The following is a 21,230-nucleotide window of genomic DNA, read 5'->3' as shown; positions in this document are numbered from 1 at the left end:
CTAACTTGCTCTTAAGAATCTTTTTTGAAATTTCCCACCCTTCATATAGGGATGATGGTGCCACTTTATTTCAGGGAACATTATAATATTGTTAAATAGCCAATTGAATTTCCTTACTTTTATGGTTTTTAATTTTAATACGTCTTATGAGAACAGCTTTGTTTGCGACGTTTAATAGAAAAGAAAAATCATTGAAAAATTTGTATTTTAAAAAGACCGTCATAATTTATTATAAAAATTCGATTCTATCGCTATCTACACACAAACAGAGGAAACTACACGACGAGTTACCGACCGATCCTGCAGCAGTCGCTGACTTATCCACCTGTCGATAATGTCGAGGTAAGTTGTTGAGTAGTTTCTGTCGTTTTTGTATAGATAGCGCTAGGGTCGAATTTTAAAAATAATTTCAAATTTGTCAAACAATTATTCTAATACTTTTTTGGTCTTGTACTGATTTTAACTGATTTTTGAAAAATAAAATCAAAGGGAGTCAAAGTTTTACTCAAAAGAGACGCGTTTTAGGCAGGGTCCATCTCGCGGCGACACGTGATCTTATCAGGGAGATTTCCCGGGTTAAATACCATCATAAACAGATTGATTTTGAAATTTTATGCAAACGCAAGTATTTTGTTATTTTGTTACAGATCGAAGACTTTGCTTGTATATATTTATAAACAATAGAACTATAGACTTAACTGGAGATTAATTATTATAGCGTTCATCGATTGTCAGCTGTCAATTGTGACGCAGTTTTGATTGTTGATTATAATTAACGATATCGTTGGAAGATAAAGCGAAATACAAAGGGGAAAGTTTGCTTGAAAATGAGGTAATTCGATTTTTTAATTTTACTAAAGATTGAATTTGATTCTTGTATGATTTAAATCCTAACCTATGATGTAAATAATATAAATTTTTTTTTTAGAAAACATATAATTTATTCCAGTAGGATTACTGTAAGATTGATAGTAGGATTGTAATAGATTCCAATATGAATTGAAATGGTTGAATAACAAGCGATACAACCATGCAGAGAACAAATCTACCAATTGTACCCATGCAACTGGATTCTTCCATCGCGATCAAGATAAGCATGGGTGGATCAATGTTTCAAGAAAGAACATTAATGGGTCGTTCAGATGTGTGGCATAAAGTTAAAATTGTTAAAGGAACCCAATACAGCAAGGAGTCTGTATTGAAAGCTATTTTGAGTGCCATAGAACCAGCAGACCTGATCCCTGTTAAGTATCAAGCCAGTGGAGAAGACACCTATTTCCTAGCACGTAACTGTGCCCATGCACTTGACAAACTTTGTAAAACTAACTTAATCATTAAGAATCCAGAAGGAGATCCATTAATATTAATAGTAACTCTGGGATATGCATCCATTCATGATCTCAAATTAAATCTACAACCCCTGTTACTAGCAGCAATGTCCAAAAGATACGATTCAAATAAGAAATCTTTGAACTTGGAACAATTTCACAAAGATCCTGAAATGTTTAAAACGATTTACTGTCCATTATCCCAACCGAGAACTTTTAATCACGTTATGAAATTAATGAAAACAGCGATCGGTACTGTCGAACACCTGAATTTACAGAAGAACGAATTAACTAATCTGTCTGCCATAGAAAATTCTAATGTAACTACTATAAAGAACCTTGATCTAAGGTACAATCGTATAATTTCTATGGACGTGCTAGCTGCTTTGAAGGATCTGCGCATAACGAAGCTGTGGTTGGATGGAAATCCTCTCTGTGAAAATTATTCAAACTCAAAGCAGTACATACAGTCTGTCAAAAGATATTGTCCTCATTTGATTCTTCTGGATGGAGTTTATATTAGATCCACAGACCTGCCACTGATGTATGTTAATTATTTTAAAACTGAATCAAGAGAGGAACTAGTCACCAGATTTGTTAACCATTTCTTCAATTTATACGACCACGGCGACAGAACAGTTCTAAGAGGACTGTATTATAAGAATGCATTTTACTCCATGAGCTTTGGTATCACGACCACTGTAGCTCAGAAAAGAAACCTTGGTCAGTTCACAGCAAACAGGAACTTACTGAGAAAAGTCGATCCTAATAAGAAACGACAGCACCTCTATTACGGTCAAGATAATATCTTGGGGGGTTTGAAAAGATTGCCAAGATCCTACCATGACAGAAATTCATTTGGATGCGACCTGATGTACGATGATGGTAAATGCTTAGCTATCTCTGTCAGTGGTTTGTTTAAAGTATTGATCAATTCCCCTCAAGTTTTATCGTTCAATAGAACATTCGTCCTGTTTGCTGGTCCTGATAACGAATACAATATTCTGAACGATCAGTATCACGTGGATTCGACCTCTGAAGAAATTTCTCCTAACAGTATAGAATCAAAGATCTCGTTCGAAGAGATCACGCCATTATGCTTCAGTACATCCGAAAAGAAAGAATTGTTTAATAAATTTATGGAAGTGACCACGCTGAACCACGAATGGTGTCATACCTATCTGGAAGAAGCTAAGTGGAACATAAGAAAAGCAATTTCAAATTTCATGAAGGATTACAAATCTTCAGCTATACCAAGTGATGCATTCTTAAGATAATATTGTACTTTTCTATGTGCAATGTGTTTCTGTAAATACTACTTGTAAAGAAGAGTATCTTTTTTATTGTAAGAAGGCACGTTCTCAACGATTCCATGAGTATAAAGTCGCAATAAAAACGAGATATCCTTGACAGAAGGGGCTTTTTTTTTTTAAATAAAATATTTCTGTGTTAAGTCATACCGCAGCTCTATCACAGATCAACGAACGCGTCGTGATGTTACTCCTCTGGCATTTAGATGCTGCAGGATGCTCGATGGCTTCGTCAAAAGGTTATGCATTCAAGGATTATGACGATTACAAGGGATTGAGCAGTCATGTTCCATCGAATATCACAGTTAATTACCTAATGACCAGTTAATTAAACTTGGGTCTCTAACAAAAACACCAGGAACTTGTTAATAAGTCAAATGGCCCGTCATAGAAGCGGTGTGACCAGTTTGCAAGTTACCATTTCATTCTTGAAGAAAAGGCAATGAATGGTGGTAGAGGAGGAGGGGGGCAGAAGGTCGGTTGACCCCCCATTAGGAAAAACCTTCTTTTGTACTGAAACTTATAGTAAACTTTGTTTCTAATAAACAAAAATGAAAAGATATCAGGGAATAAATTATTTTGACCCCCCTATTGAACAATTATGGTTTTAGTTAACCATGACCCCCTTGTAAGGTGTTTTATTCAGATTGATAAAATCCTGATTTATATTGAAACTTTCAAAAAAATTTTTTAATAAACAAAAAAGGAAAGCTATAAAAAAAATTTATTTTGACCCCCCCATTGGACGATCATGGTTTCAGCTAAAATCATCCAAGTTTCTGAGGTGTTTTATGATCAGATTGATCGAGTAAGTATAATTCTAAACGAACAATTAGAAGGTAAATAATCGCTTCCATATTTGTCTCTAGATCCCACCATATCCGCTTCCCATTGCGCAACCAGACCACTTCCTGCTCTCGAATCCTGCACGCAGGAAGATGCTACAAGATAAATAATCTCCCTGTCTGACAATAACACGCGTTACGCGATCACGTATATTTGTCGACCGAGTCATTTTACCAACAATTATAGCAACTGGCAGTACAATAAAATAATTGTCCTTGTTGTTGCCTAGTGTGAGACCACTGGCAATCTCTCACGAGAGTCTTGCCTGTAATTCCAACTAATATTCCCCCCGAGTTCCGAGAGGTCGTAACAACAGAAGGACGTCGAAGCGAAGCGGCTTGACCACGTGAAACGTGCATGAATGATATCCGAAGATGGCTGAGATCGATAACGAGTCAGAGAAAGTCAAATCATCGAGGTCCTATGGAAATTTTATCCTGATACGAGTAGAAACGTTGGTAGCACACGTGTATTGTATAAGGAACAAGGAAAATATTAAATAAATGAAGTAAATTGAGAAGTCTAGGGATCCCTAGATTTGAAAAATTTTAAGGGTTTCCCTAGGGAAAACTAAAAAGTGTATTGTATAAGAAACAAGGAAAATATTAAATAAATGCTGTAAGAATGGAGCAATTTTTAGTCCTTTGTGGCAGAAGTAAATTGAGAAGTCTAGGGATCCCTAGATTTGAAAAATTTTAAGGGTTTCCCTAGGGAAAATTAAAAAGTGTATTGTATAAGGAACGAGGAGAGTATTAAATAAAAGCTGTAAGAATGGAGCAATTTTTAGTCCTTTGTGGCAGAAGTATATTGGGAAATCTAGGGATCCCTAGATTTGAAAAATTTTAAGTGTTTCTCTAGGGAAAACTAAAAAGTGTATTGTATAAGAAACAAGGAAAATATTAAATAAATGCTGTAAGAATCGAGTAATTTTTACTCCTTTGTGGCAGAAGTATATTGGGAATTCTAGGGATCCCTAGATTAGAAAATTTCAAAGGGTTCCCTAGGAATACCAAAGAGTAGACTCATCGAATTCTTCATTTAGAAAAATTTTCAAACATTTCCAAAACATTAGCTAAAAATTATTTATTTTCATTTATGCCTTCAGTATTAATACTGAAGAAATGATTTTAGGTTATTAAAGGAAGCATTGGAAATTGATCTCCATAATCAGAGTCTGTCTTTTTAGGGTTAATAGAAAAATTGAGAAGGTCGATACAAAGTTGGCAAGACGTTTGCAATTGTAGAGAGAAAACGAAACGACAGGATCCAACCGAGCGACCAACGCATCCTTGTGCCACATTCGAACCGACAACGACACATTGGTAGCACGAAACTGATCCCGCGATTTCGTGATTACAACATACACTTTGTTCCTATCGAAAAGATTCGCTATCGCTTCGAAGAAGCTCTCTCCTTTGCCAATGAATTTCATCGAACACGGGATGAAATTGCATGGAAAAACGTAATGATCGCACCGGTCGGATGATCGATCGTCTCTGCCTCGGGAGATAAATGAAATCATCGAGAAACTAAGAAAGCATCTGAAGGATTTACATAAGAAACCTGTATGTGTATTCGAAATTCTCTCTGGCGATATATGTGTACTCCAGCGGGTAAACAACTTCCAGATGATTAGTTTGAGCATAATTTTGAGGTCTAACAGGCTGTTTGGTGTCCGTGAGATTCGTCGGGAGATGATTAATTAAAATGGAGCAAAGTTGCAGCATTTCACCGGTAATGAATGCGCGCTTCCCTCCAATTAAATTTCAGCCACTTCGGATCACGCAACACGCACGCTTTCCACCAATTTCTCGATAAATTAATATCTTTCATAGAAGGATTTCAAATGGTATTTGAAATACCGGGGCTCTCTCCATGGTCCGCCATTTGAAAGTTAGTTGAAAAACGTTCCATTTTACAGTAGTGTAAATAGGAGGAATCAAACAGACAAGCTAAAAACCTTGCTATTCTATTTTAATAAATATTGGGATTCTCTCCATGGTCCGCCATTTGAGAGTTAAGTGAAAAACGGTCCATTTTGCAGTAATGCAAATGGTATTTGAATTCCTTTGGAATTTTACACCGGAATAATCAGAGGAAGATTTCTAAAGAAGGGGGGACCAGGAAAAGAGATCGCTTCCGAACCGATCGCCATTGAACCCGCGTTCAATCGAGCAGCATGGAATCTCGCGTCGGAGGATCGTTTCCTGTTGAAGCGGTCGGAGATTGCCAGACGGATCCGTACGATCCCGTATAAATTCTATTTTCCTGGCATTGTTAGCCCGTTAGACTGGCGACTAATTAGCAACGAGGAGCCTCTCACTCGTTCGTGGTCCTCTCTCAGAAAATCTCTCACGAGAGTTGCGCATACGTTACCAGAGACCCCTTCCTCCTTATTTCTCGTTCATTCTCGCACAATTTTGCCATCGGATAACCGGTTGGTAACGCGTAACCCACATTTACGTAACGCGGTACTGGAGAAGCGCGAACAGGATACAGGTGGAAATGATCCTTTAATTCGTTATAGCGATCGAAGACGTTCGAGAAATGTTGGAAATGCAAAGGTCAGGATGATTGCTCAACAGCTGTCTAGAAGGATAATTGCCAATTAAATACGATACATTTTGCAGAAGTGCAAATGGAGAAGATAGGAAGGCGAGTTGAAAACCTTGCTATTTTATTTTTAAAATTATTGGGTCTCTCTCCATGGTCCGCCATCCGAGAGTTAATTCTATTTTACAGTAGTCCAAATAGGGGGAATCGAAAAACAAGCTAAAACCTCTGCTATTCTATTTTAATAAATACTAGGACTCTCTCCATGGTCCGCCATTCGAAAATTGAATGAAAAACAATATTGCAAACAGAAAAGATCAAAAGACAAGTTAAAACCTCTGCTATTCTATTTTAATAAATGTCAGGCTCTCTCCATGGTCCGCCATCCGAGGATTGAACGACTCCGAATTACGGAAGTACGTCGATCCTCGCCCGGAGGAATTCAGGTGGGTCGCAAGATAAATAATTGAACGGAGAAAAGTGAAACGACGGATAAATCCCCGTTCGACCGTTTGGAAATGAACATTCGAGCATATGTTCGGATTCCATCTGTAATCCCGAACGACACCTCGCGAAACGCAAGGAATCCAACAGAAAGTCAACGACAGGTAGACGCGAGTCGTATAGAAAAATCGTTGACGAGAGGAGACGGGGGAACCGGCTCGCTTGTATAACGGAGCCTCTTCCACGTTCCGGGACGCGTTTATGCAACTTTGCTTTCCGAAGATTCATACACGCACCTATTTGTGTTCGTACACGTGTGCGATTGGAACACGAGGACGGCGACACCGTGAGTGAAAGTTATGCCAACTGTTGCCTCGTAACAGCTCATTCGTCGTTAAATCGGCAGTGTTGCATCGGAAGCTGACAGAAATCGGTAATCTCTTCCTTCGTTACGCGAATGATAATTTTTTTTAAATCGATCCATGGATCTAGAGATACATTCCTAAGAACGATCATCCGATCATCCGATGAAGAAATTAGAAATTTCTTTCGTTTTATTAATGAAGGGATAATTATGATTGCGCCACTGATAAATGGAATGCTCATCAGGACTGCCTGCGGCGAACACTGGGAAATATCGAGTGTTCCACTGGCGAACAATATTGGGAAACCTTTGAAACGCGATTGTTACACGTATCTTGTGTTCCCGATAAAAAGTGGAGCAACGTTTTAACCAACGTCTCGTATCAAGAGCGCTCGACTTCCCATAGGTTTCCTATTGGAAAAGCCTCGTCATGGGAAAGCTTTCAACTCGGCGACACGCGATGGAAAACGCGAACCGATTATTAATTCCGGTGAAGTGTTAATCGCGCGGCACGAAATGGAAGAAATTCGATGGTAAGAGGCGAGTTGATTACGTAAAAGAGAGCCGCGTATCACGCTGATGAGCGGATAATTATTCCCTTTTTCGCACGGAATTGCACCGGCTCCGTGTAACAATAACGAGCTAGTGTAATTAAGACCTCGAGGCTACGTTACACCGATTAATCCTCTTTTATTCCGAGGCGCGGAAAATTTAATAAAAATTGAATTGCGAAAGAAATCTTGAAGCGAACGAAAATATGTACTAATAATTAATTATAAAATGATTTAAAGGAGAGAACGAACGGACTGCATAAATCCTAGCTCGTGGCCGAGGAAGAGGATCCTCGAGGAGTTTGGTATGATCTATCGAGGGGCGGAAGGGGGTTGTCGAGGGTCCTCCTCTCGTCTCCGCCACGTGAGAAAGTGAAAGCAAAAGGCGAGCGGTCTGGCGAGGAATCGAGGAGGCATCCTCTTTACAACGTCCTCCTCCGAGTTGCCGATCATCCTGAAAATCGTTCCTCTCCGAAGCATTTGCACTCTATAGCGTTATTATTACGTTTCTTTGTCCTTGATTTAAAAAAGATGATAAAAGGATCGACAAAACGGTGCTTCTTTTTTTATGAGAAATCAAAACCGCCCTAGCCACTTAGGCCATACCGGTATCCGTAAGATCACCGAAGTCAAGCTAAGTGGGCACGGTTTCGCCCTAAGATGGGTTACCGTATGCTGTTGGCAACGAATATGAATAAAAATGAATAAAGCAAAAATGTATATGAATGGAAAATAAGAGTATGACCACAAATATAAAAGAAGTAAATGTAAAAATGTAAAATAGACGAGATCTTGAAAAAAGGCGCCACGTGTGCGCGAGGACGCTAACTTTCGTTGGGCAGACGCTTCGAAATCAAGGGAAAATCATGGGAAATATCGTAATTGCGACAATGTAATCGAGTCTGCGATGCAGCTGGGGGGAGATAATGTGCTCGATATTCCACGAGGATATTCAAAGAGAGAAGAATCTATCGGGAGACGAAACTGCGTTTAAAAAATTGTGACCAAAAAATTCGGACAGAAGAAGATGCTTGAAATAGAAACTCCAATATCGTAATTAGAAAGCGATACAAATACATATATTTAAATTTCATTCTCTTCGCTTGCTAAGAGCTTTCACTTTCTTCGCCTCGAAATCGATGCAATGGAGAAAGAGAAAAAAAAAAAGTAGGGAATCGATGCTTTTGCCGTGTAAATGAAATTATCGTTCATCTGCGCGCACGCTGGGGAACAATCAGCGGCGATGTTCAGTGAAATTTCTCAATGACCGAGGGAATATGCCGCAATAGAAGAAAAGGAAAAAATTGCAAACAAATGCCACCAGTTTTCTCTCGTATGGAATGGCCATGTAGACGCACATTGCTCACGCAACGGGGGTCATGGGTCAACTATGTATTACCACTTTCCCGTATATTTTTATTGTAAATATAAACGAATCGTTTATTCGAGTCCCACGTTGTTGATTATTTAACCCTCGAACAGTGGAGCCTGTGTCATTGGTGGCTAACATTTATGTAACAAAGACATTGATATGAGATAGAAGGGGTCCGAGGGGTAGAAAACACATTAAATTATATTTCTTACTTTTTTAGGAAAAGGGTTAAATATATAATAATATGAGATACAAAATTAAATTAGAATAGAAGCTCTCTCCATGGTCCGCTGTTTTCAGGCTCTCTCCCTGGTCCGCCATCCGAGAATTAATTAAAAATAACTCCACTTGTGCAAACATTATAGAATTTTTGCAAATAAAAAGCTTGAAACCTGAATAAATCTTTTGAATTTCAATACAAATAACCTTCTAATTGAATTTATTGAAAAAAAGAGGAAAATTTCTTAACCCAGAATGAATCTATCGAACAGCCAGTGATGTCGATAGCGCTCCAGTTCCTATTGCTTTCCCCACGGATTCACGAGGCAATAAATCGCGAATTCGTGAGGAGGATTCACCCGATGCACGAGCTGAACGTGCATGCATACATGGCGAACACTTTCACTAGTTCTGTTCCACGAATCGAACGAAAGGAAATAGGACAAAGGGAAGAAGCTCGATTCGTCTTCTACGTTCGAGAAATTTGTTTAAAAATCTTGAAAGAATCTTGAAGGAATCGGACTCCTTGAACTTATTCGTCGATCGACGGATCGAATCTTCGGGTACATACGCATCGGCCCGTACGCGCGGATGTATCTGACGGAAGTCTACCGTTCCCGCATACGCTTAACACCTTTTTGTATCCGCTTGAGTAAGAAGAAACATTCCACGGATGTAGCTCGTTCGAGAAACGGCCAACAATCTCTCGGAATGCCGAGTTTTAAATCGTTATGCAAATTTTCAGCACATTGTTCCTTATAACAGCCCATGGTAACTATTGTACATTTAGCCCATCAACATTTACTATCATTATTCTCTTCGATAATCCACGTTGAAACAACTCGTTAACAATAATATTTTTATCATTTTCTAAGTAGAACCCCTGCTTGGTATTTCTAGTTAATTATCCCAGTCTTCGAATAATTGATTACCGTAAATGCTACAGTTACCATCACTCTATGCTATGAAACAAGATTCCATCTTGAAAAAGATAGTTTGACTGCACCTTTGACCTTCCCTGCTTTCTCTACCGGTATTATGGTCGCCAAAGAATGTCATGCACTTTGAGATTTCTAGACAAATGGCTGGTCGTAACCGTAGGCGTTAACGAGACTGGGATATTAATGGACCGCGGAAACGGTAGACCCGTATGCAAAAGAGGAATTAATTTTCGAAGCTGATCGTGAGTTGTTGTTCCTTAATAGACTTCACGCTGTTTTCCTGCCGTTACAAGATTGAAATACTTAATTGGAAGTTCGCTTGTTTGGCAACGCAGCTCTGATTGCCTGGACGCTGGATGGAATCGCGATCGGATGCCCTAAAGCGATTCCCAACCGAGTCTCCTTACATGTGCCTTTAAATAAGAGCTAACCGAGCAGCCGTGACAACCGGATCGGTCGATTGCGAAATCGAAATTACCGTGGAAGTTGGAGCAAACCGCGATGACACAATTAAACATTTCGAATAGAACTGTTGCGTTACTATTGCAATATTAATGATGTTACAAATTTCTTCCTTTTCTGTTAGGTTGATGCCGGGATCACGTTTTAGCGACACGCTCGACGACCTTTGTCGTCTTCGTGCCCTTTGCTGGATCTCTCCGGCGCAAAAGGTGCATCCTGGGAGTGCTCCGATGCATTCCGTTGGATTTGACTGCATGGAATGCAGGTTTCATGGTGAAACTAGGGTTCGAATTCTGCAGATCCATCAAATATAACTTCTGAAGGTTCATAACCTAATCTGACTTAATCTAACCTAATCTATAAGTTGAGAATAAAACTAATATCTACTTCGTTGCATTTCGTTCCATTTGATTGCATGGAATGCAGGTTTCGTGACGAAATTGATGTTCGAATTCTGCAAATGTAACCTAATCTGACTTAATCTAACCTAACCTATAAGTTGAAAATAAAACCAATATCTACTTCGTTGCATTTCGTTCCATTTGATTGTATGGAATGCAGGTTTCGTGACGAAATTGATGTTCGAATTCTGCAAATATAACCTAATCTGACTTAACCTAACCTAACCTATAAGTTGAAAATAGAACTAGTATCTTCTTCGTTGCATTCCGTTGCATTTCATTGCATGGAATGCAGGTTTCAGAACAAAATTAATGTTCGAATTCTGCAGATCCATTAAATATAACCTCTGAAGGTTCATAACCTAATCTGACTTAATCTAACCTAATCTATAAGTTGAAAATAAAATTAATATCTACTTCGTTGTATTCCGTTGCATTTGATTGCATGGAATGCAGGTTTCGTGACGAAATTAATGTTCGAATTCTGCAGATCCATCAAATATAATCTATGACCGTTCATAACCTAACCTGACGTAAATTAATCTAATCTATAAGTTTAAAACAAAATTAATAACTGCTCCGGTGCATTCCACTGCATTTGACTGCATGGAATGCAGATTTCATGATAAAACTAATGTTCCAATTTTGTAGATCTATCAAATATAGTCTCATAACCTAACCTGACATCATTTAACCTAACCTATAGATTTAAAATAAAACTAATATCTGCAATTATAGATAAGTTTTTTTCGATAAAAAAGACTCGATTCGAAGAAATGTTTCGTCGAAGGTAAAATGCAGAAAGGAAACGCAAGGCAGTCACGTGGCTTAGGTGTTCCACGAAGATCGAGGTCGTACCTCGACAATCGAAATTTCGCAATTGAAACCGTCTTCCATCCTTCTATTCCACGTTGTTTACCCTGCGTAATGCCGTGAAAGAAGGCGGGAAAAAGTTTCCGGTACGTTTACGAATTCCGAAACTACTTACATAAGATGATGTTTCGTTTTATTTTTTGGCGAACTAGTTTCGTCAAATTTGATTACTAGAAACCATTTCAATACACAGAAGGTTCGTTGTTTCGATTTATACCTCGGAATGGAAGGTGTACTTGTCGAAGAATATAGGTTACCCGGGGTCAATCGACAAGTACCATGTTTTTCAATGACCGTTCGCCTCTATTACGCGCGATGAGCTCGCGACGAGGAATCTTCTCAGCCTTGGAGGGCGAAAGTTGTCTTCGACTCGTAGATGGCACGATATTTGCACCTACGAGCCACGTTCCTTCAGTGTGAGTAGAAACATTAACTCCGGCGATAGTTTTACTCGGTTACGTCTAATGATTGATGGACGTTCTCTGAGAACGTGTTTAGGATTACCAAGAGTATCTGCAGTTAAACGTTGACCTCCAGCTGGGTACACGATGTCCCAGACTGAGACAAATCCACCTGCCAGCATGAATTAAAGAAAGTCCTATAAGGACCAATAATTGGACAATTCCAAGTGTCTCAATTTAACACATCCTCCTTTTTTCATTTCCCTCTGAAGATGGACAATTTCCTTCAAAAGGCAAGACCATAACGATTCTAGGTCCAGATAGTCTTTCTAAGGACCGTTCTCATAAAAATGGTCAAAGACCATCGGCAAAGCCGAGGAATCATCATCCAGGACTACCATCTGGCTGGTGATCGAGCGGAGAGTGACGTAACGAAGCGGGTTACGTCTTCCAGCTCCATGGTACATACACAGAAACGTGTATGTACCTTCTCTTGTAAGGAACCCCTACCTTGGTTCACGGGGCCCGGAGTCATCCTCCCAGAAAGCGTTTCCCCGCTGGGTATCCTCTTCTCGGTCGAAGCGTTCTCCTCGAAGCCGCAGTCGCCTCTAACGATCCTCTCGCGAAGGTAACGCGGGACAACTTGTGATCTTTTTTCCGTGCGCTATTATCGTTCATTGGACACCATGGAGCAGACACGACGTCTCTTGTTCCTTGCATGGGGTACGTTATTTCCGTTGAGGAAGCTTTAGATCCGCTCGAGGAGTATTCGAAAGGGAAAGCCGAACACTTGCGTGATGTTTCTTTTTTCTTTCTCGAAGAATTGGTAAAAAGGCTGTCTGCTCTCATCATCGGTAACCGTGACGGACCGTGGAAATCCTTAAACGGTCTCGTGTTCGCCGTCGATACTTCCAAGTCGACTTTCGAAACGCGTTTTCTCGAGCCAAAGAAAGTCATTTTCCTTTTAACGCGTGAAAAATTGAAGGAAGTACAGAAATGGATTAGTCGATGCTCATTTTTTAAATTTCTTGCTTCGTGCTATGAAATCATTTTTAACCCTTTCGACTCCAGAAGGACTTTTGTTCAGACTTTCTTTCATTAGCAGCAATTTCGAATATTTTAAATCGATTACAGTGGCTGTTTTCTGGACCTCTGCCCTCGGTCTTCAACGACCGCCGCCCAGGTACTCGCAGCAGGAAATGCCGGAGACATCCTTCAGTTGTCGCAACAAGATCGTAGGAAGCTATTACGCGGACGCTGAGACCGACTGCCAAGTGTTTCACGTCTGCGTGTCTGTGTCCGGCACCGTCCAGGATTACAAGTAAGTCGAGCCAAACCAACGACAAAAATTTTCCTCAAATTCTTCCCAAATTCGAAATATCAAAAATCCTATCGTTTCTGTTCGAAAAAAGGTTCTTATGCCCGAACGACACAGCCTTCGACCAGGAAAGCCAAACATGCGCCGATTGGTACGACGTGGACTGCGAAGCCGCCACTTTGTACTACGCCAGTGACAATTTCGATTTGTATAGAATCGGATCCGGGTTGGAATCCCTCCATTACGACAGTATTCGTACCGACGCGGAGCCTCAGGATCATCTTCAGCGCAGCGAGACCAGCGACCCTGTTCGCTCGTCCGCTAACAACCTCAACAGAATATCCCCCAGTTACAATTCCAACAACAACAACAACAGAGACCTACGCGGCAGCAACACCGGCAATTTTTATAACAGGAACGGTAAAGAGGACGATTACGAGAACGACAAGTCCTACAAGGACGAGGTTGTTCAAGAGACGAAGAAGAAGACTGGAGTGAGGAAAGTCAGTAGGAAGCAGCAGCTGAATGAAAATAATTACGTTTCATCCAGCACACCCGCACCTGCGCCTATTAGCAATCAGAACACCTACACCGGCTTCTACAGTGGGAATAATTATAATCAAAGAGCCAATGGCTTCGTCCAGTCGACCAGTTCCAGGCCTCAGGAAAATTATAACAGAAATCAGAATGGACAGGTTTACAATGTACCATCCTCCACGTACAAACCCTCCACCAACTATCAGAACAATTACAATTTCCAGAGTCCCAGTACGACGTCCAAGACGACCATCTACAACGCCTATAATCAGAATTATAATAATCAACAGAACAATGGTAATTTTGTTCAGAGCACGACCGCGAAGCCGGCTAATTACAACAAGAATTATCAGAGTTACAGCAACGGACAATTTTCACTGCCGACCACTCTGCAGCCGAGTACCAATTACCAGGCGAACGATTACACGAATTATCAGAGAAATTATAATAATATTCAACGCACGAACGGTAATAATGTACCTTATCCGACGACCACCGCTTCGCCTGTTTACGATAATACGTACAGTAGTAATAACAATGGACAATACAGAGCAGCCACGTCTACCAGGCAAGACGTTGCTCAAACTACAAAGTATTTCCCCAGTTTCGCGAGCAGCAGTTACGCGCCTACAACCTACAGTCCGGCTACGAAGAAGTATATAGATAACAGCCAGGCGCAGACTGTGACCAGGAACACAGAGAACGGGCAGTATTACGAGAAATCTAGCCAGTCGATAAAGAGTTCGTCCCAGTATTACGACAGCACGAAAACACCGAAAAAGGCTACTCAGTATAATTACGACAACGGGAAATATTATACCGAGAGTAGTACCAGTAATTACGAATTCGCGAGATCGTCCGTTGGGATTGGGTTCAGTCCTGCGAGTATCAATCATTTGGCTGAGACACCGCGATCCACCACTCCAGTGCCAAGGTAATTGATTAGTAATTAATATTTGGGAGTTTTGATTCATTTTTGAAAGCGAGTTTGATTTTGAAGAAAAAATAAAATTAGAGTAAAATTAATTTAGTAAGTTTAGGATTGGATGTGACAATAGCACCTCTGGCGGAGTAGAAGTGAAACATAAAAAGTAATTCGCGTTGTCCTTGTTTCTTATGTAAGAGAGACAAGGATAGTCTACATAGTTTCTCGGTTTTCCCGCATGAGGCGCTTAAAATCAATTCCGGCTTATGCCCCTTAACTCCTGTTGACCCTAAACCCGTTGTACACCATGGAGTCTCGGTCAATCGTTACTCAGGGGTCAGGAAAAGTAATTTTAAAAATTGGAATTAAATTATAATTGGGGCTCTCTCCATGGTCCGTCCTCCGAGAGATAATTATTTCATTTTTCTTTTATCTAGAAGAGTTTCTACCGTGACCACGTATAATCCGAATAGCTTCAATTCGAACACGCAAAAAGCATCGCAGCCACAGACGACACCCCGAGCGAGTACGTACGTGAGTGGGTCAGCCAGACCCTTCTCGTCGACGACCAGGCTAGCGAGTAGCACTACGCCACGACCGAAATCCGGCAAGAAGAATGATTACGATTACGCCTACTATGATAACACAGCTGGTCTCGAATACGATGGTTTGGACTTGGAACACGTAACCGGAAATAAGGAATCGACGAAGATCGCGAGGAATTGATCCGATGGACGATGGATCGATTAGGAAAAACCATCTTTGCCACGCGAGAAGAAACTTTGAAATAATTGTGGCCAGTGTATCGTCAAAATCGGTTTTCGATGATATATATATATATATATAAAAAAAAAAAGGAGAAAGAATTGAAAACCGATTTTGTTGTAAAGAGTAGATTATTGTTTTAAGCACACATGGAGATCCTTTTTTATTATAAATTTAATTATGACGAGTTTTCCAACCGATCTACTCTTTCTCTTCTTTTTTTTACAGTATTGTAGGATAAAGAACTGTGTTTGTATAAGTTAATGCTGCGTGTATCGTTAAATTATTAGTATTAGAGAAACTGTTTAATGATAATGGTAATGTAATGCCTAATGGAAAGAGAAACTTGACTACCTGGTATTAATGTATCAAAATTGATAAATAATTGGGATATTTCAATAGTTAGATATTTTTTCGTTTGCATTGGCAAATTGAAAAATTTTGTTTTTATATTACACTCCTACAAATTACTTGTTTCATATAAATGTAAATAAAATATACGGTAGTAACAGTCACTTTTTGTATACACCTAAATGACACACGTATGCTACGATAGCTATATTGTGTACCATGAATCGTTAGACCAATTTTTGCGTATCGCCAGAGAAATTTTATAAAAAAAGAACCAAAAATAAAAAATTTTAATCTTAAATTTTGAAAAAATTTTCAAAAGTTGCTCGATAATTTTTTTTATATTCATAACCAGGGTTGGGTCATCCGAGCGTTTTCTAGGGTTTTTTACATTTTACAGTATTTTACAGTAAGATACGTTAAAAACAGTCCCTAGAAATATCCCTAGAACGTAGAACACACCATTTTTCGTTCCTGCTGAACACATTGCAAAGAAATTTGAGAGACGTGTTCAGGAAGCCCTAAAGAATGGCGCTCTGGTCCTTATTTTACCCAAATCGTCAAAAAGTTGTAAAATATTGAAATTGCTGCCTGTCCACGGTCAAGAAAATGGCGGATCGGACTCACCTGCATTATTTTATTCGTAATATAAACATTTCTGTGAATCGTATGTCCAAATAGGGACCAGACTGATATTCTTTGGGTCGGATAGAATAAAACGAGCACTCAATGGATGATGTACAAGTCTCCAGGTAGAAGTAATTTGAAAACTACGATTTCGTTGATTGTTCACTCGCGAAAGACGTCAAGAAGGTAAAACAGACCAGAAATTTAGTTTCTAGTTCATTCTGTAGAGCGCAGTTCGTTCGTTTGATTAATAAACAATTGTAAAATTAAAAATAATAATTAAATAATTTTTAATAAAATAATTAAACAAAATTTTGCAATATACCCACGCGGAAATGTAAAGAAATAAACAATTTAAATAGATATAACAATAATTTGATTAATAAACAATTGTAAAATATAAAATAATAATTAAACAAATATTAACAAATATCAGATAGAAGTAGTTAAATGTAACCGGCCGCGGAACCGGTGAAGCGGAACGTCATGCTTGATTGGGCGCGTCGCGCGCCGGTACAACGGCGACCTGGAGGAAGGTCAAATCGAGTCAGTCTTATCGCGACCCCCGAAGGATACGGATGGAGCTGCCAAACATATACCGGTACGGGTTGACACTATGGATATTCGTGCATGGATTTATCAGTGTGTTACCACAAGTGTTTCTATGTGTGCCTATGGTGTTTCCTATACTGTTTCCCATGTGTTTTGGAATATTTATACGGATATATTAGTGCGTCTTATGGTGTGGTCACCCATGTGTTCTGACATTTTTATACAAGTGCATTAGTGTGCTGTGTGGTGTAGTACCCCATGTACCTGCATGTGCTTTATTGTGTTTTATGGTGTGGTTTCCTTTGTGCCTTGGCATATATTTACGGATTTATTAGTGGGTTTTATGGAGTGGTACCCTATGTGTTTTGGCAGATTTATATGGATTTATTAGTGGGTTTTATGGAGTAGTACCCTTTGTGTTTTGGCATATTTATACGGGTTTATTAGTAGGTTTTCTGGATAGGTACCCTATGTGTTTTACTATAATTTTGCAAATATTTTATGGTGTTCTATGGTTTTGATCTTCATGTGTTTTGGGATGTATTTATTTGCATGTGTTTTACCGTATTTTATGATGTAGTTATTTCCATATAGTTTTGCATGCATATTTTTAAATTATAGTATTTATTAGCATATTAACTACAACAAATTGAGAGAAAACATATATCGTTCAAGAATCGTGATTTTTATGCTTCTAGATGAGTGGTTTGGCCAGTGGGGGTACCGTTTCTTTGACGAGCTATGGATCAATCTAAGATGCGTGGCGAGTGCAGTAGTGCAAGTCAACGATCGGTGAGTCGCATGCTTTAAAGTTCCTCCGGTTCCCATCATGTCGTAGGACGAATGGTCCGTAGCGACACGGGAATTGGTTGTAATTTTTATTTTTTGAGCGAGCATAGTGACCCACGAATATCACTGTATCATTTTATACAATGATAATCGTGCAAATTGCTTTTCTGTGTATTTTATGCCATAGCTCAGGATAGGGTTTTCTTGTACATATTTACATATATAGATTTCGAGTTTAAAAATGTAGAGAAGTCGGATGACCCTCCGACTTCACAATACACTTTCCTTTTTATATGTACAAGAATTTATTTCGCGATGAGCGGATTTCAATATCAAAGTAATAAGCATGAATACTATTAATTATTATAACTACTTACTTTGATAACGAAATCGCTCTTGAAATTGAAACGTTTTTCAGATTTTACTCGTGAAATTAGCATCAATTTAGTATATGGGCTGGCCCCCAAGGGGGTCGGTGTTTGCTCTTCAAGCATTGTATAAAGTTCCCCTTTCGTACTTGAAATTTATTCCGTCACGTTCTCGACCCTAAACACTCATCATTCACACTTCAGCCTCACGAACTCTATCACATAATCATTTATCCACCCGCATACCTTTGTGTAGCGAAATATTACCCCATTAGGATTTTCAAGTTAGTGTTGCGAAAAATTTTCAACGCGAGAGTAAATATTACCCCGTTAGGATTTTCAAGTTTTAGTGTTGCGAAAAATTTTCAACGATGAAAGTAAATATTACCCCGTTAGAATTTTCAAGTTTAAGTAGTGTTGCGAAAAATTTTCAACGCGAGAGTAAATATTATTCCTTTAGAATTTTCAAGTTTAAGTAGTGTTGCGAAAAATTTCCGGCGCGAAAGTAAATATGACTATACACTGACTAGTATTCGGTGGGAATCCTTTTGGTTTTTATTTGATAAAATTAGTTACAAGGATTCCGCGGCATAAGACCGTGAACACCATCTCATGGGAGACAAACCCATGCATTACTAGGCCTTTGCAGGCGCAGCTTTAGAATACGGAACATATGAAAATATGTTACCATATTCTAAACTGTAGTCCTTTTGTCTATACTATGGGCGTCCGTCAATCTGACACCGTTGGATGCAACGTGTTGGACGGGCGGGTAGCGCTCTTAGCGAAGGGGTGCACTCTGTCCTGGCGTTACGACGTCCAGGCGGGGTGGGTGGTATGTAGCGTCTGGCGTAAGTCTAGGGGGCGTGAGACCCTTCGTTGCCAGCTGATATTAGCAGTGCACCATGTTTTATGTCATAGTTGCTCAATTTTGCTTTTCTGTATTTGCTCTTCAAGTTTTATATTTGCAAAGTCGAGTCACTTTTATTAAAAATAAAACCCCCTGTGGGGGCCAGCCCATATACTAAATCGGAGCCGTGAAATTTCGCCGATATTCTTACTTTTAATAAAGTGAGAATATCATCTTTAGTTTTTGCTAATGATACGTTTTAGCTTAGGCATTTCAGCACACATGAAGAAAACTGGTAGGTGAAAATACCTTTGGCCTTGTTCATTTTTATGCCCAAAGCTCATTCGGGTACTTAGATGTACTCGCGTGGGTGGAGGGCGGTGGACAAGGTTTAGTTTTAAGTGTACATTTTGGCGACTGACAAAAGTAGTGAACCAATAGTGAACCACGATAGAAGTTCCACATGTGTGTGTGTGGTTAGGATGTGGGATTTGTATCGTTTATTAACAATCTTAACTTACTATAACATTACAAAATACTTATCAAGAATAAATTGAAAAATTTTTACATTAGATAATTCAATAGAATACGAAAATGAAATGTGTTACTTTAGCATAATGTTCACTATTATTTGTCAGTCGATTTCAGCAAAAAGGTATGATTTTATTAGAGTGTGAAAGTTGAATTGAACTCGGGTGTCGGAGGCGTCCCGGGACGTTCTCCCTAGGTGTAGGCATTTTTGCACCCGGGTGGTTGTATGAGAACCGTGGAGTGAATTTTTGTGAGAATGATTTTTGCCCTTTTTTAAATATAGCGATAGGCAGGCAGGTAGTTTACTTCTGGTGTGATTGAGTTTAGTTTATAAGTAGGCAGGGCCAGAGCAAGCTTTCATGTTTCTCTTCGTATTCTCCTCTAATACGTGAGAAGCTTGTATCTGGGGTTGGGAAACCAAAAATCAAGAGAAAAGATGAAAATGCAATTTAATTAATTTATCAATTAATTAATTTAGCATTCTCTCTTGATTTTTTCAAGGCCAAGCCTTATTAGTTTGTAAGTCGTAGTCGTGGTACTAGACCCGATTACAAAAATGAAGTATTAAAGTGAAAGTGCAGTGAAGTGAAGTGAAGTGAAGTGAAATTAAAAAGTGTTTTGTGCTTGGACATTTGCAAAAATTGTGCAGGTATGCGAGTAGCGATTCAAGGGATCGTTGCTCGTTTACGTGTTACGTTTTTACAAATGTCTGAGCAAACGTAAAATTTTCGCGAGTGATTTTTGTGAGGCTATTGCCGAAGAAAGAAGAGGCTATATGCTGAAGAGCCCCGGCAAAATTTGCCCAGAAGAGGGGAACTACTAATGGCTCTCCATCTTCGGATGGACAGTCATTCTGTCACTATGCTCGCTAATTTGTTTTTTCATTTTTTGTGTTTTTCCTTGAACGGTATGAATAATACCATCCAGGACGTATTGAACTCGACATTTTACGAGTTCAATACCCAGCTCGTTGAATGGTCAACTCGCGTTTTTATTTCCCCTATTTCCTTTTTCTTTATTACTTTATTGAAATAAATTATTATTTTCTTATTGATTTTGCACATAAATTATATCTTGTATTTTCATTTTACATCTGCTTAAATTCTCATTTTATTGTATATTTCTGAGATTGCAGTGGTAGTTATGTATTCTGTTCTCGGCTTTTACTATTTCAATTGTAATCGAAATTATAATGTTAATTATATTTTCTGTTTCAGCATTTTATTATTGAAATTTTTATTTAAATTCTAATCCCAATAATTATGTTTTCTATTACAGCATTTTATTGTTAAATTATTATTATTTTCTCAATTGTTTCTGATATTAGGATGTTAATTCTATTTTCTATTTCAGGATTGTATTGTTAAAATTTTTATTTTATGTTGTATGTTGTGAATGGTTTCACGTTATTGTATATCTAATCCTAATAATTATGTTTTCCGTTGCAGCATTTTATTGTTAAATTATTATTATTTTCTCAATTGTTTCTGATATTAGGATGTTAATTTTATTTTCTATTTCAGGATTGTATTGTTTAAATTTTTATTTTATG

The 21,230-nt window shown here is 38.8% G+C and overlaps 2 protein-coding genes and 1 long non-coding RNA gene across 3 annotated transcripts in view; 2 read left to right on the top strand and 1 right to left on the bottom strand.

The window, feature by feature from the left end:
• Nucleotides 1-21,230, bottom strand: part of LOC143305593 (uncharacterized) — a 185,156-nt gene that overhangs the window by 156,528 nt on the left and 7,398 nt on the right. The gene's annotated exons all lie outside the window — the stretch shown is intronic.
• On the top strand, nucleotides 444-3,185 carry LOC117606732 (nuclear RNA export factor 1). The gene is made up of 3 exons (XM_034329569.2): nucleotides 444-621; nucleotides 719-832; nucleotides 929-3,185. The coding sequence occupies exon 3, from the start codon at nucleotides 1,031-1,033 to the stop codon at nucleotides 2,603-2,605; it is 1,575 nt and encodes a 524-aa protein (XP_034185460.2). The 5' UTR covers nucleotides 444-621; nucleotides 719-832; nucleotides 929-1,030; the 3' UTR covers nucleotides 2,606-3,185.
• Nucleotides 12,667-16,264, top strand: LOC117606730 (uncharacterized). Its single transcript, XM_034329566.2, has 4 exons — nucleotides 12,667-12,788; nucleotides 13,200-13,386; nucleotides 13,478-14,854; nucleotides 15,283-16,264. The coding sequence occupies exons 1-4, from the start codon at nucleotides 12,752-12,754 to the stop codon at nucleotides 15,569-15,571; spliced, it is 1,890 nt and encodes a 629-aa protein (XP_034185457.2). The 5' UTR covers nucleotides 12,667-12,751; the 3' UTR covers nucleotides 15,572-16,264.

The sequence above is a fragment of the Osmia lignaria genome, chromosome 8, assembly GCF_051020975.1.
Source record: "Osmia lignaria lignaria isolate PbOS001 chromosome 8, iyOsmLign1, whole genome shotgun sequence".
In the NCBI taxonomy this organism is placed as follows: Eukaryota; Metazoa; Arthropoda; class Insecta; order Hymenoptera; family Megachilidae; genus Osmia; species Osmia lignaria.
The sequence above is the reverse complement of the archived record's forward strand: the minus strand, read 5'-3'. Positions and strand labels throughout refer to the sequence as shown.

Coding starts and splice junctions, on each gene's coding strand:
- LOC117606730 (XM_034329566.2), top strand. CDS start 12,752: ATGGAGCAGACACGACGTCTCTTGTTCCTTGCATGGG. Junction 12,789..13,199: donor TCTCTTGTTCCTTGCATGGG/GTACGTTATTTC, acceptor AATCGATTACAG/TGGCTGTTTTCTGGACCTCT. Junction 13,387..13,477: donor GGCACCGTCCAGGATTACAA/GTAAGTCGAGCC, acceptor GTTCGAAAAAAG/GTTCTTATGCCCGAACGACA.
- LOC117606732 (XM_034329569.2), top strand. CDS start 1,031: ATGCAGAGAACAAATCTACCAATTGTACCCATGCAACTGGATTCTTCC.